This window comes from Trichomycterus rosablanca, chromosome 2, assembly GCF_030014385.1.
Source record: "Trichomycterus rosablanca isolate fTriRos1 chromosome 2, fTriRos1.hap1, whole genome shotgun sequence".
In the NCBI taxonomy this organism is placed as follows: domain Eukaryota; kingdom Metazoa; phylum Chordata; class Actinopteri; order Siluriformes; family Trichomycteridae; genus Trichomycterus; species Trichomycterus rosablanca.
Window position 1 is genome coordinate 29,587,718 of NC_085989.1, and position 15,434 is coordinate 29,603,151.

Below are 15,434 nucleotides of genomic sequence, written 5' to 3' on the forward strand. Positions count from 1 at the left end.
ATTCTGGAGGACCATGTGCATCCAATGGCGGTGCCGTGTATCAGGATGACAATGCACCAATACACACAGCAAGACTGGTGAAAGATTGGTTTGATGAACATGAAAGTGAAGTTGAACATCTCCCATGGCCTGCACAGTCACCAGATCTAAATATTATTGAGCCACTTTGGGGTGTTTTGGAGAAGCGAGTCAGGAAACGTTTTCCTCCACCAGCATCACGTAGTGACCTGGCCACTATCCTGCAAGAAAAATGGCTTAAAATCCCTCTGACCACTGTGCAGGACTTGTATATGTCATTTCCAAGACGAATTGACGCTGTATTGGCCGCAAAAGGAGGCCCTACACCATACTAATAAATTATTGTGGTCTAAAACCAGGTGTTTCAGTTATTTTGTCCAACCCCTGTATGTTCAGGTGTATATCCAGTGCAATAAATGTATTTGATTCAATAATAAGTACTAAATTTAGTCATACTGAAAAATTGAGTTCTGTACAGAGAAAAAGGCCAACGTTAAACATTAAAAGCACCTCCTTGTTTCTACACTCACTGTCCATTTTATCAGCTCCACTTACCATACAATTACTGACTGTAGTCCATCAGTTTCTCTATATGCTTAGTTAGCCCTCTTTCATGCTGTTCTTCAATGGTCAGGACTCTCCCAGGACCACTGGTATTATTTGGGTGGTGGATAATTCTCCGCACTGCAGTGACACTGGCATAGTGGTGGTGTGTTAGTGTGTGAATCATCCACCACCTAAATAATACCTGGTCTGTGGTGGTCCTGTGGGGGTCCTGACCATTGAAGAACAGGGTAAAAGCAGGCTAAAAAGTATGCAGAGAAACAGATGGACTACAGTCAGTAATTGTAGAACTACAAAGTGCTTCTATATGGTAAGTGGAGCTGATAAAATGGACTATGAGTGTAAAAACAAGGAGGCAGATTTAATGTTCTGGCTGATGAGTATATATATATACAGTGTATCACGAAAGTGAGTACACCCCTCACATTTCTGCAAATATTTCATTATATCTTTTCATGGGACAACACTATAGACATGAAACTTGGATATAACTAAGAGTAGTCAGTGTACAACTTGTATAGCAGTGTAGATTTACTGTCTTCTGAAAATAACTCAACACACAGCCATTAATGTCTAAATAGCTGGCAACATAAGTGAGTACACCCCACAGTGAACATGTCCAAATTGTGCCTAAAGTGTCAATATTTTGTGTGACCACCATTATTATCACTGCCTTAACCCTCCTGGGCATGGAATTCACCAGAGCTGCACAGGTTGCTACTGGAATCCTCTTCCACTCCTCCGTGATGACATCACGGAGCTGGTGGATGTTAGACACCTTAAACTCCTCCACCTTCCACTTGAGGATGCGCCACAGGTGCTCAATTGGGTTTAGTCCATCACCTTTACCTTCAGCTTCCTCAGCAAGGCAGTTGTCATCTTGGAGGTTGTGTTTGGGGTCGTTATCCTGTTGGAAAACTGCCATGAGTCAGTTTTCGAAGGGAGGGGATCATGCTCTGTTTCAGAATGTCACAGTACATGTTGGAATTCATGTTTCCCTCAATGAACTGCAGCTCCCCAGTGCCAGCAACACTCATGCAGCCCAAGACCATGATGCTACCACCACCATGCTTGACTGTAGGCAAGATACAGTTGTCTTGGTACTTCTCACCAGGGCGCCGCCACACATGCTGGACACCATCTGAGCCAAACAAGTTTATCTTGGTCTCGTCAGACCACAGGGCATTCCAGTAATCCATGTTCTTGGACTGCTTGTCTTCAGCAAACTGTTTGCTGGCTTTCTTGTGCGTCAGCTTCCTTCTGGGATGACGACCATGCAGACCGAGTTGATGCAGTATGCGGTGTATGGTCTGAGCACTGACAGGCTGACCTCCCACGTCTTCAACCTCTGCAGCAATGCTGGCAGCACTCATGTGTCTATTTTTTAAAGCCAACCTCTGGATATGACACCGAACACGTGGACTCAACTTCTTTGGTCGACCCTGGCGAAGCCTGTTCCGAGTGGAACCTGTCCTGGAAAACCGCTGTATGACCTTGGCCACCATGCTGTAGCTCAGTTTCAGGGTGTTAGCAATCTTCTTATAGCCCAGGCCATCTTTGTGGAGAGCAACAATTATATTTCTCACATCCTCAGAGAGTTCTTTGCCATGAGGTGCCATGTTGAATATCCAGTGGCCAGTATGAGAGAATTGTACCCAAAACACCAAATTTAACAGCCCTGCTCCCCATTTACACCTGGGACCTTGACACATGACACCAGGGAGGGACAACGACACATTTGGGCACAATTTGGACATGTTCACTGTGGGGTGTACTCACTTATGTTGCCAGCTATTTAGACATTAATGGCTGTGTGTTGAGTTCTTTTCAGAAGACAGTAAATCTACACTGCTATACAAGCTGTACACTGACTACTCTAAGTTATATCCAAGTTTCATGTCTATAGTGTTGTCCCATGAAAAGATATAATGAAATATTTGCAGAAATGTGAGGGGTGTACTCACTTTCGTGATACACTGTATATATATATATATATATATACACACTGTATATATATACAGGGTGGGCCATTTATATGGATGCACCTAAATAAAATGGGAATGGTTGGTGATATTAACTTCCTGTTTGTGGCACATTAGTATATGGGAGGGGGGAAACTTTTCAAGATGGGTGGTGACCATGGCGGCCATTTTGAATCCAACTTTAGTTTTTTCAATGGGAAGAGGGTCATGTGACACATCAAACTTATTGAGAATTTCACAAGAAAAACAATGGTGTGCTTGGTTTTAACGTAACTTTATTCTTTCATGAGTTATTTACAAGTTTCTGACCACTTATAAAATGTGTTCAAAGTGCTGCCCATTGTGTTGGATTGTCAATGCAACCCTCTTCTCCCACTCTTCACACACTGATAGCAACACCGCAGAAGAAATGCTAGCACAGGCTTCCAGTATCCGTAGTTTCAGGTGCTGCACATCTCGTATCTTCACAGCATAGACAATTGCCTTCAGATGACCCCAAAGATAAAAGTCTAAGGGGGTCAGACCGGGAGACCTTGGGGGCCATTCAACTGGCCCACGACGACCAATCCACTTTCCAGGAAACTGTTCATCTAGGAATGCTCGGACCTGACACCCATAATGTGGTGGTGCACCATCTTGCTGGAAAAACTGAGGGAACGTGCCAGCTTCAGTGCGTAAAGAGGGAAACACATCATCATGTAGCAATTTCAAATATCCAGTGGCCTTGAGGTTTCCATTGATGAAGAATGGCCCCACTATCTTTGTACCCCATATACCACACCATACCATCAATTTTTGTGTTCCAACAGTCTTGGAGGGATCTATCCAATGTGGGTTAGAGTCAGACCAATAGCGGTGGTTTTGTTTGTTAACTTCACCATCCACATAAAAGTTTGCCTCATCACTGAACAAAATGTTCTGTGTAAACTGAGGGTCCTGTTCCAATTTTTGTTTTGCCCATTCTGCAAATTCAGTACGCCGATCTGGGTCATCCTCGTTGAGATGCTGCAGCAGCTGGAGTTTGTAAGGGTGCCATTTGTGAGTAGCTAATATCCACCGAAGGGATGTTCGACTGATGCCACTCTCCAGTGACATGCGGCGAGTGCTACGCTGTGGGCTCTTGCTGAATGAAGCTAGGACAGCCACTGATGTTTCTTCATTAGTGACAGTTTTCATGCGTCCACATTTTGGCAAATCCAACACTGAACCAGTTTCACGAAACTTGGCAAGCAGTTTGCTAACTGTAGCATGGGAGATGGGTGGTCTCGTAGGGTGTCTTGCATTGAAATCTGCTGCAATGACCCGGGTACTGCGTTCACCAGACATCAACACAATTTCTATCCGCTCCTCACGTGTTAACCTCTGCGACATGTCAATGGCTGTAAACAAAGAGAAGCTTGTAAATAACTCATGAAAGAATAAAGTTACGTTAAAACCAAGCACACCATTGTTTTTCTTGTGAAATTCTCAATAAGTTTGATGTGTCACATGACCCTCTTCCCATTGAAAAAACTAAAGTTGGATCCAAAATGGCCGACTTCAAAATGGCCGCCATGGTCACCACCCATCTTGAAAAGTTTCCCCCCTCCCATATACTAATGTGCCACAAACAGGAAGTTAATATCACCAACCGTTCCCATTTTATTTAGGTGTATCCATATAAATGGCCCACCCTGTATATATATATATGTAAATAACTTTACTAACTTTACCTTTTAACCCCCCCACTCTCATTCATGCACATGCACTCTATTTCCCTCCTGCAAACTTTCAATCCCCCTTTTCTTCAATGCATACCTGCATTTCTCCAGGTTCTCCTTAACCTGCTTCTCACTATCACTACTAATCACAATGTCATCTGTTAACATTATAGCCCATGGAGACTCCTGCCTTTCCTCATCCATCAATCAGCTTGTCCATGAACATTGCAAACTTTGCAATAGACTCAGAGCTGAACCTTGATGTTTTTACTGATTAACAGTCATGGACAATTTTGTATCTCCAATTCACCTCACTTGCATGTCTTTGGACTGCGGGAGAAAACCAGAGCTCCCGGAGGAAACCCACGCAGACACAGGAATAACTCCTGCAAAAAGGACCTGGACCCTAACCCTTTTGAAATGAAGTTCTTATAATGCATTTTAATCAATGATAAGGGTTTGTGAATGACAACAAGCATATATGGATAAGATGTTTGAGTATTTGTACTTTCATCCGTTCTGCGCATGAGTATGAGGGATGATTTGAGAATCCAGAATGTCAAGTATGCTCAATGATGTCCTAAACATTTATGAGTGTCAACAGCAGTTCAACATCCATCATGACAGCTCACATCACAACCTAATGTCAGTGTGACATTCTAGCATGAGTGAATGGTCCTCACCATTTTCTACATGGCTGCACTGGTAAACAGTCCAATTTGCTATTATTATGAGATATTTTTCAAAGAGAATCTATTTCTGCTCTGGAGAGATAATAGAAATATGCCCAGTAAGTTAGGAAGGAAAGGACAATGACATTTCGAACAATGGGAAAAAAGAAGAGAGACTGAAAATGAGTCCATGAAGTGAAATGAGTTAAAAGGGGGGTGGGGAATCAAGAACAATTATTGTTGACATACTGTCCATGGAATAAAGTGGGTCTTTCATAATCTAATTCCTCTCATCACTGAGCCACAATAAACACTGGCAACTGAAACTTTATGCATTTATATCAGTTAAATACATTTTAAAATTACAAATGGGAGCTGTTTGCATCAATGTGGATTCTGGCTGCATGTTCAATTCTGCACATGTGGGTAACATACCTATTTAAACAAAAATGTGGACATTCGGCTTCATGTAAAAAGTAGAAAACTTGTCCACTGTCTTATGAGGTTTCGTTAAAAATAATAATTTTGATGATGATTTTATTTCCTTTTAGTGAGATTAAGCTAATTCACCAGAGTATTTGTTATAGCCCCTTTTACTTACCCCCCCTTTTTCCCCCCCTTTTCCCCCCCCTTTTTCCCCCCCATCTGACCGAGGAGATCAAAGTCAACCCACGCCCCCACGACACGTGGGCAGCAAGCCGTTTGCATCTTATCACCCACACATTGACGAGTGTTGTGCCACCGAGCGTTGTGTACAGAGAGACACACCCTAAGAACACTCTTTCCTCATCTCTGTTTAGGCGCCTCCAATCAGCCAGCAGAAGTCGTAATTGCACCAGTCTGACAGAGAGTCTGACAGAGAGAGACCCCATCCGCCAATCTGAACAACAAGCCAATGGTTGTTCATGTGGCCGCTCAGCCTCAGCCGGCAAGGCAGAGCTGAGGTTCGATACGATGTATTCAAGATCTCAGCTCTGGTTGCAGCATGTGTTTTTACCGCTGCGCCACCTGAGCGGCCCCCTTTTACTTATCTTAACCATGCGTGCCAATCATAGTGGAGGAGACTGTAAACCTAACAACTGTAAACCTAGTAAAGTTTTGTATCTTAGCTTGTACCTAGAACCACGTTCCTCTCTTATTTACATTTTCGGCATTTAGCAGACGCTCTTATCCAGAGCGACTTACAGAAGTGCTTCCATAGTGAACGTTACCCTACGCAGCAGTGGGGTGATGTGGCAGTGTTTGGGTTGGTTAAAAACCAGCCGAGCAGCTGCATATTTGATGAGTTGAAAGGGTTTAGTAGTGGACATGGGAGCACCTGCCAGGAGGGAGTTGCAGTAGTCCCGCAGAGAGATTACAAATGACTGGACAAGAATCTGAGTGGCCTCAGAGAGAAATGGACAAATCTTCTTGATGTTATAGAGGAGGAACCGGCACGATCTTGTCATGTTGGCTACATGAGGAGAGAAAGTCAGTTGGTTGTCCAGGACAACACCAAGGGTCCACACATTACCAGATGGTCTAATCTGGGAGTCATCAAGAGAGATGACTAGGTCTTGGATTGGAGACTGATCTCCATGGATTAAGTATCAATCAACTCTGTCTTGCTGGGATTGAGTTTTATATGATGAGCCGACGTCCACAGTGAGATATCTCGCAGACATGCTGAGATGCAAGATGAGACTTGCATGTCTGAAGGAGGAAATGATTGAGCTGAGTATCATCTGCATAGGAGTGGTAAGAGACGCCATGGAAAGACATGACCTTACCAAGAGAGCGGGTGTAGATAGAGAATAGAAGCGGGCCTAGGGCAGAGCCCTGGGAAACACCAATTGAAAGAGTGCATGGAGGGGATATAGATCCCTTCTATGATACCTGGTAGGAGTGCCCTTCCAGGTAGGTGGCCATCCATTGCCATGCCGAACCAGTTACCCCAAGGTTGGAGAGAGTGGACAAGAGAATGCTATGATTCACTGTGTCAAAGGCTGCAGAGAGGTCAAGCAGAATAATGACCTCTCTTATATTGTTGCAAGAGGATAAAAACTCATTCTGCCTGGCCTACCACAAAGTGCACCACATAAAGTGCAGTTTTCATTGGCATTTACATATCCCCCCCCCTCCTTTTTCTCCCACTTTAGCACATCCAATTTCTACCCGTCAATCATCCTCTCACTAATGCTGGTCCCTGCTCCTGATTGGGGAAGACGAGGCTGCTCCACGCCCCTTCCGACACATGCACAGCAATCGAACATCTTATCACCTACACTTGACGAGTGAAGTGCAGTACAGCGCTGTGTACGGAGAGCCACACCCTCCACTGCACTCCTTTCCCATCTCCGTGCATGCGCCACCAACCAGAAAGCAGAGGTCATGATCGCACTAGTCTGAGAGAGAGTTCCCATCCGGCTTAATCCCGCCCTTTATCTGAACAACAGGCCAATCGTTGTTCATGTGGCCGCTCAGCCTCAGCCGGCAAGGCAGAGCCGAGATTCGATACGATGTATTCGAGATCTCAGCTCTGGTGAACAGCGTGTGTTTTACCACTGCGCCACCTGAGCTGCGGCATTCACACATTTTTGTGTCTTTTGGTCACCTGCACTGGCTGCATGACAGCCCACTCTCCTTAAGATCCCATTCTCATTTTAATATTGTCTTATTAAATGTTCGATTGCTTTGTAAATCCTATGCATTCTTTTTATTATTATTTGTTTTATTTTTACCTGAAGCAAACCACGGCACAAATGACATTATACATAACACCTAGTGATTTTCACTCTGCTATAACCAATTTAAAGTTACATCTATTCCAATGTCACTATTGGTCTCTTTTCTATGTGTGTTAAAACTTCATTATTTTATTCTAAACTAATCTGCTGAGAGAAACAGCGTCAGACGTGAGGTAAATGCAATGATTGAGGTGTTGAGGTGACCTACCTAAATAAAAAAAAGGTCTGATCCCAGATGAATCTCCAAGTAAATTTACAATCAACTCTCTCAGCTCCCAGCTCAACATCAGTTCAGTGAACTGATTATTCTATAGCTCTGTCATTTTTAATCAGTCACCTAGTTGAAATGGATGAGACGTCTACTGAATGAATTTTCTAAGAATCCTCTTAAACACACTGGGGGGAAAAAAATCCAAGGTTCAAACTCCCAAATTATTCACTAATACATAGTCATTTGCAATCTGTTACTTGAGACTTGAATGGTCTTGAATGCCAAGGCATTATAGAATCACCCACCAAAAATGTGCATGGCAATTTATATTTATGACAATTGTGCATGTCAGGGTTAGGAATACATTAAATGTTGGACTAATGGTAGTTACTTGTAGTACATGGCGAATGCAGAACATATGATCAGCATAAAGACCTGAATGATTTGACAAGGAAAATCATTATGGACAGATGTCAAAGTATCATCAAAACAGGAGGATTGAAGTCTGTGTCTCAGGGGGTAAGAGCTGTTTTGATCATAATATCTTAGTTCATTGATGTACACCGATTAGCCATAACATTAAAACCACCTCCTTGTTTCTACACTCGCTTTCCATTTTATCAGCTCCACTTACCATATAGGATCACTTTGCAGCTCTGCAATTACTGACTGTAGTCCATCTGTTTTCACCCTGTTCTTCAATGGTCAGGACCCCCACAGGACCACCACCGAGTAGGTATTATTTAGGTTGTGGATCATTCTCAGCACTGCAGTGACAATGACATGGTGGTGGTGTGTTAGTTTGTGTTGTGCTGGTACGAGCAGATCAGACACAGCAGCGCTGCTGGAGTTTTGAAATACCGTGTCCACTCACTGTCCACTCTATTAGACACTCCTACCTAGTTGGTCCACCTTGTAGATGTAAAGTCAGAGACGATCGCTCATCTATTGCTGCTGTTCGAGTTGGTCATCTTCTAGACCTTCATCAGTGGTCACAGGGCGCTGCTGGCTGGATATTTTTGGTTGGTGGACCATTCCCAGTCCAGTAGTGACAGTGAGGTGTTTAAAAACTCTTATTCACTCATACCAGCACAACACACACTAACACACCACCACCATGTCAGTGTCACTGCAGTGCTGAGAATGATCCACTACCCAAATAATACCTGCTCTGTAGTGGTCTTGTGGCGGCTAAAAAGATATGTAGAGAAGCAGATGGACTACAGTCAGTAAATGTAGAACTAAGTGCTTCTATATGGTAAGTGAAGTAGATAAAATGGACAGCGAGTGTAGAAACAAGGAAGTGGTCATAATGTTATGCCTCATCTGTGTATATTCCCTCAAATATTTATAACATTTGTCAAACAAACTAGATAATTATTAGCTGGTAAACTAAACTAAAATCCTGAATAAATGAACATGTTTGTAGAGCACCTAAATCCCCATTAAGGAGTGGTTCATAATGCTCCATTTATCAATCAAACAGGACCCTATAGCAGTCCCACGGATCAGATGTATCCAGGCTTGGGATTGGCACTAAAGGTGCGCTGATGTGTGTCCTCGTAATGGCTGGGTTCACATAATGCCATGGGCCTTCTGTATGCGTGAGCCTGAACTCCAGTTTAAATCTAGAAATATACTTGCCCATTGTATGCATAGAGTTTATGACTTATCTATTGCAATGTACAATGCTGTGCAATGGCTGACCTGTATTCTGATCCAAGCTTCCGAACATGATGGGATATGCTACAAAAATGGCATCGTACTGTACATGTGTATATGTATATATGACAAATATAGAAATTCCATCTGATGATCATTTGATGCATATTATCTATAAATACATACATAATAAAATAAAATACATTAATTAATAAATATAATTAAAAAAAAGAACTATGGACAAGCAAACCAAACAGCAACATTTAGCTGACTATCACTTTTAACCAGACAGGAATATTTTGGAACTTGCCATTGTTGGTAATTATGCGGCGAGCTAAATTAAACTGTATAGTCAGTCACAGGCCAGCAAAGTCAATTTACCTGTTGACAGCACAGCCAAATGAGAAGAAGGAGGCAAAGTACATTTAACAAGGGCAGATAGAAATGCAGCGGGCACTGGCAGGCAGTGAGAGGTGTAATTGTCAATTTGACACGGTGCATTATTGAGGGTTTTTTACACTGGGGTAGCCAGGAGTGTTTCGGCTCTACAAAATCAGCACTAGATCAGGAAAGTGACAAGAACAGATTTAATGGTAAAATATTATAAATGGGATAGCACAAATAAAGGTTTTCATATATAATTTTATATCAAACCATATATATACGTATATACCCACATAAACACACCGATCAGGCATAACATTATGACCACCACCTTTTTTCTACACTCACTGTCCATTTTATCAGCTCCACTTAGGACCCCCACAGGACCACTACAGAGTAGGTATTATTTGGGTGTTGGATCATTCTCAGCACTGCAGTGACACTGACAGGGTGGTGGTGTGTTAGTGTGTGTTGTGCTGGTATGAGTGGATAAGACACAAAAATGCTGATGGAGTTTTTAAACATCACTGTCACTGCTGGACTGAGAATAGTCCACCAACCAAAAATATCCAGCCAACAGCGCCCCCTGGGCAGTGTCCTGTGACCACTGATGAAGGTCTAGAAGATGACCAACTCAAACCGCAGCAATAGATGAGCAATAGATGAGCAATAGATGAGCGATCGTCTCTGACTTTACATCTACAAGGTGGACCAACTAAGTAGGAGTGTCTAATAGAGTGGACAGTGAGTGGACACGGTATTTAAAAACTCCAGCAGCGCTGCTGTGTCTGATCCACTCATACCAGCACAACACACACTAACACACCACCACCATGTCAGTGTCACTGCAGTGCTGAGAATGATCCACCACCTAAAGTACATATATAATGACACGTAAGACACCCATTAAAAAAAATATATATTGGGTATGTGTAAAGATGTATCAATATTAGTTTTAAAGTAATAATTGACATTAATGGTATTTTGCAGACAATTTCAATCCAAGCAACTTTTAACTGTGGCTCATTCTGATTACTAATTCAGCACCTTAACCACTGAGCTACCACTGCTCGGACTGCCCGCATTCATGAGCTCCGTATTCAACCATGTCTTTGTTTTTTCATTCTTTTTTATATATTACTTCGTTTTTATATTACCTCCAGTGCATTTATCCACTTTAAATCAACAACCCAAATGTAAAAAATAAAACAAGAATAATCTTTAGCATCAGGGTTGAATTAGGAAGGACATGCAGTGTAAAACTAGGACAGATAAGGTATGCGGGTCAGAGGGATCTGCCATGGGAGCTATAATACAGGATCAACAGGAGGAAGGAAAAAAAAAAAACTATATCGGAGAAACAGGCACCACGTATTATTCATATCAGTATTTTTTGCAAAGCCAAATAAGCAAGAAAACCAAAGTACCTGGAAAAATGAACATGTGCAAGCCAAGGGTGAAAGATGGCACCAAGGAAATAACAGTAAGCGAAACAACAGTAATGCATTAGAATAAAGCAGCATGATTAGCTTAATCAAAAAGTGATCGTGTAGATGATTTGTTGTCATCTATTCTCTTTAAAAATCTTTAGCTGCAGTTTATTTAATACTACCATCACTTACAAATCATCCAACAGCATGTGTGGGACAACTGCCTGGTCATATTCATTACTGAACCAGCTTTACTTTGAGTAATGAAACTAATGACCACTGCATTCATCTAAAAAGCTCCATTTATCAGCTTGAAGATAGACTCTAGGTCTTAAGGGCATTTTCTTATTTTGTCAATGACAGTAAGAGCACCCTTCAGGGAAAGCTTAGAACAAGAGCTTAGCTGAATGAAATCACTTCTATGAAAGCTTATAAGAGTGTGGGTGAGGCAGAGCAGCTGGCTAAGTACAGCCAAGTAGAAGCCAGATGTGAAAGCCAAAGACAAATCAAACACTGGCACAGATACCAGACATTAAAATGAAACTGATATTGCTTTGAGTGATTTGAACTGAGTGATTCTCTTTAAAACATTTGACCCCAAAAACATCTGAAAATTTTTTTAAAGAGCCAGACAAAAAAATACAAGATCTTTATTGTTTGTTTGTTTATTAGGATTTTAACGTCATGTTTTACACTTTGGTTACATTCATGACAGGAACGGTAGTTACTCATTACACACAAGGTTCATCAGTTCACAAGGTTATATCGAACACAGTCATGGACAATTTAGCGTCTCCAATTCACCTCACTTGCATGTCTTTGGATTGTGGGAGGAAACCGGAGCACCCAGAGGAAACCCACACAGACACGGGGAGAACATGCATACTCCACACAGAAAGGACCCAGACCACCCTCCCTGGGGATCGAAGCCAGGACCTTCTTGCTGTGAGGCGACCATGCTACCCACTTAGACACCATGCCGCCCTATATGATTTTTAAGTGACAATGACCATTTTTAATTTGAATTCATTAAAATGTAAATTAATTGTTAATTGATTTTGGGCACTAATGCTGACAGTCATAATTCTAAAAGTTTTTTTTGTTTTTGTTTACACTGTGATGACCATTTTATCTTAAGAATAGAAATACTAAAACTAATATTTGTTCTTTATTAGCTTATATTATGATATTTCAATACTAAAAAAAATATTTATTTATTTATTTGTCTATTTATTTATTTATTTATTAGGATTTTATACTTTTGGTTACTTTTATGATTCATGATTCACTCATTAACTTGCATGTCTTTGGACTGTAGGAGGAAAAAAGGAGCACCTAGAGGAAACCCATGCAGACACAGGGAGAACATGCAAACTCCATACAGAAAGGACCCAGACCGCCCCACCTGGGAATCACACTCAGGACCTTCTTGCTGTGGAGTGACAGTGCTACCCACCGAGCCAACATGCAACGTGCCAACAAACTATTGATTATCCTGATGGAAAGGTTTTATTACATTAAAACTAAAGTGCAAGCTTGTTGGAGCTGCAGCCACAACAGATTCTAAACTCTTCCTCTCTACTGACTGTGACCCATTTATTGCTCTGTACACTTTGTCGACCCCTGTACACAATCCTTCATCAAAAAGAAGCCATAAATGGGCTTATTTGGGTGGTGTACTGCAATGACACTACCATAGTAATCCTGAACCTGATCAGGTGGCTACAAAGTGTACAAAGTACCCATGTTTGTTAAGCTAGACATTTGAATACACACATAGAGAAAGAGTTTCAAAAATTGTAAGGGAGCTGTGGAGACAGCATGCCATACGAGACTTCCCTCAACCTTGGCACCATAGTAGACGACCCTTTAACGACCAAACACAAGTAAACAGAGTCTTTTAGAAATGTGTCTACTATTACATTAAATTCTTAATACAAATATAAGTGAACTAATTTGATATTTGACTCTTTATTGTGATAGTATGCAGAACACAGACCCTGTTCATTCACCAGTCTTACTTTGAGATTTGCTCTTACAAGGTATGAAACTTCGAATCTTGGCTCTATCAGCCAGCCAGCCACCTGCACAGACACATGATGGCAATTGTGGCTTCTGCTGGCTGATTGATGGCACCTGCACAATAAGATGAGGAATAAGGTAGATGGGTGTTTCACTGGAATATCCTGGACAGGGCGCCAATACATTGCAGGGTTTTGGCCACAAGATAAAAACCCATCCTTCCAAAAGCACTAAGATTTGAACCCAGATCTCAGCAAGTGTGTGCTAGAATAATAGACCGCAGGGCCACCCAATCACCAGTATATTTACGCCAATAGCATATTTAGGAAGAAGTCCTGGTATTAAAAGCCCATTCCACACTTATGCAAATTATAAAAGCTCAACAAAAGTAGTATTTCATAAAAATCCAATAAAGCTAGCTGCAATTTCCTTGGTGAGGAAAAACCTGAGAAAACAGAGCTCAACAAGGTTCCCTGGAAAACTCATTGTGTGTTCTCGTGTATCAGTGCCTGCTGATCTAGTTGATGACATAAGCAAGAATGCTAAGCTTCTATCGCATCAAGCAGGACCTTGAAGTAAAGCTCTGAACATAGAACATCTCCAATTAAAGCTCTGTTGACAGAGATTGAAAAAGCTTCGGGGCAACAAAACTCTGATAATTAAGATCAATGGTCAGGACTCTCCCAGTATAGAGCAGATATTATTTGGGTGGTGGATCATTCTCAGCACTGCAGTAACACTGACATGGTGGTGGTGTGTTAGTGTGTGTTGTGCTGGTATGAGTGGATAAGACACAGCAGCGCTGCTGGAGTTTTTAAACACCTCACTGTCACTGCTGGACTGAGAATAGTCCACCAACCTAAAATATCCAGCCAACAGCGCCCCGTGGGCAGCTTTCTGTGACAACTGATGAAGATCTCAAAGATGACCAACTGAAACAGCAGCAATAGATGAACGATCATCTCTGACTTTACATCTACAAGGTGGACTAACTAGGTAGGAGTGTCTAATAGAGTGGACAGTGAGTGGACACGGTATTTAAAAACTCCAGCAGCACTGCTGTGTCTGATCCACTCATCCCAGCACAACACACACTAACACACCCCCACCATGTCAGTGTCACTGCAGTGCTGAGAATGATCCACCACCTAAATAATACCTACTCTGTGGTGGTCCTGTGGGGGTCCTGACCATTGAAGAAAGCAGATGAAAGCAGGCTAAAAAAAGTATGTAGAGAAACAGATGGACTACAGTCAGTAATTGTAGAACTACAAAGTGCATCTATATGGTAAGTGGAGCTGATAAAATGGACAGTGAGTGTAGAAACAAGGAGGTGGTTTTAATGTTATGGCTGATTGGTGTATGCTGATGAAGTCTGGATGGTCCTTTTTGTCCATGGCAATGAGAACTCATCAGACCTCAGCACACAATTTCACCATTTTTGGGTCGATCTCAGATGAGTTTGGGTCCAGAGAACTCAGTAACATGATGCTTTCTCATGCACACACACATTCAACAGTGGTTTCTGACCTTGCCTTACAGGAAGATTTCCCCAGATTCCCTGAGACTTCTCACAACATCATGTATGGTGTGACTGGAAATTTTATATTTTATCAGTTATTTGCATTAAACTCATAAGTTTCTGCTTTTTAGTTCAATTAGCAGAGGTAGAAGAGACTTTTGGAAGGTTTCAGAATTCCAAAGACTGATACTGACCTTAACACACCCACACATACACACAGCCATGTTCCTAACAAATTGACCATTCTTGTTAAATGATAAACAAGTTTGGTGTGGAAGGTTGGCCTTGAGCTGGATTGCTGAGCAGAGTTAGCCTTAGAGTTTGAATTATGAGATCGGTCCTCAGCTGAGTAATAAATTGATTATTTTATTCACTATTACCCCGGTTGTCTGTGTCAATATTTAAGGGTTATTTTGAATTCCCACAATAATGGTTGTCAGTAAAAGACCTGTTATTTTGCAATCTTGTTTTGAGAAGTGTTCTTTTCGAACTGACATTTCTCTTAGATCTCATTTTTTAAAGCAGTGAGCCACAATCCATCT

At 41.8% G+C, this 15,434-nt stretch overlaps 1 protein-coding gene across 2 annotated transcripts in view; it reads right to left on the reverse strand.

Moving 5' to 3' along the window:
- vps50 (VPS50 EARP/GARPII complex subunit) overlaps positions 1–15,434 on the reverse strand; it is a 258,290-nt gene that overhangs the window by 115,160 nt on the left and 127,696 nt on the right. The window contains exon 14 of one of the 2 annotated variants that reach the window (XM_063014109.1): positions 2,860–3,943. The exons of the other annotated variant lie outside the window; for it this stretch is intronic. Within the exon in view, the coding sequence (XP_062870179.1) occupies positions 2,877–3,943 (1,067 nt within the window). The 3' untranslated portion in view covers positions 2,860–2,876. Of the gene's footprint in view, positions 1–2,859; positions 3,944–15,434 lie in introns of those variants that run through there. 2 annotated transcript variants of the gene reach the window in all.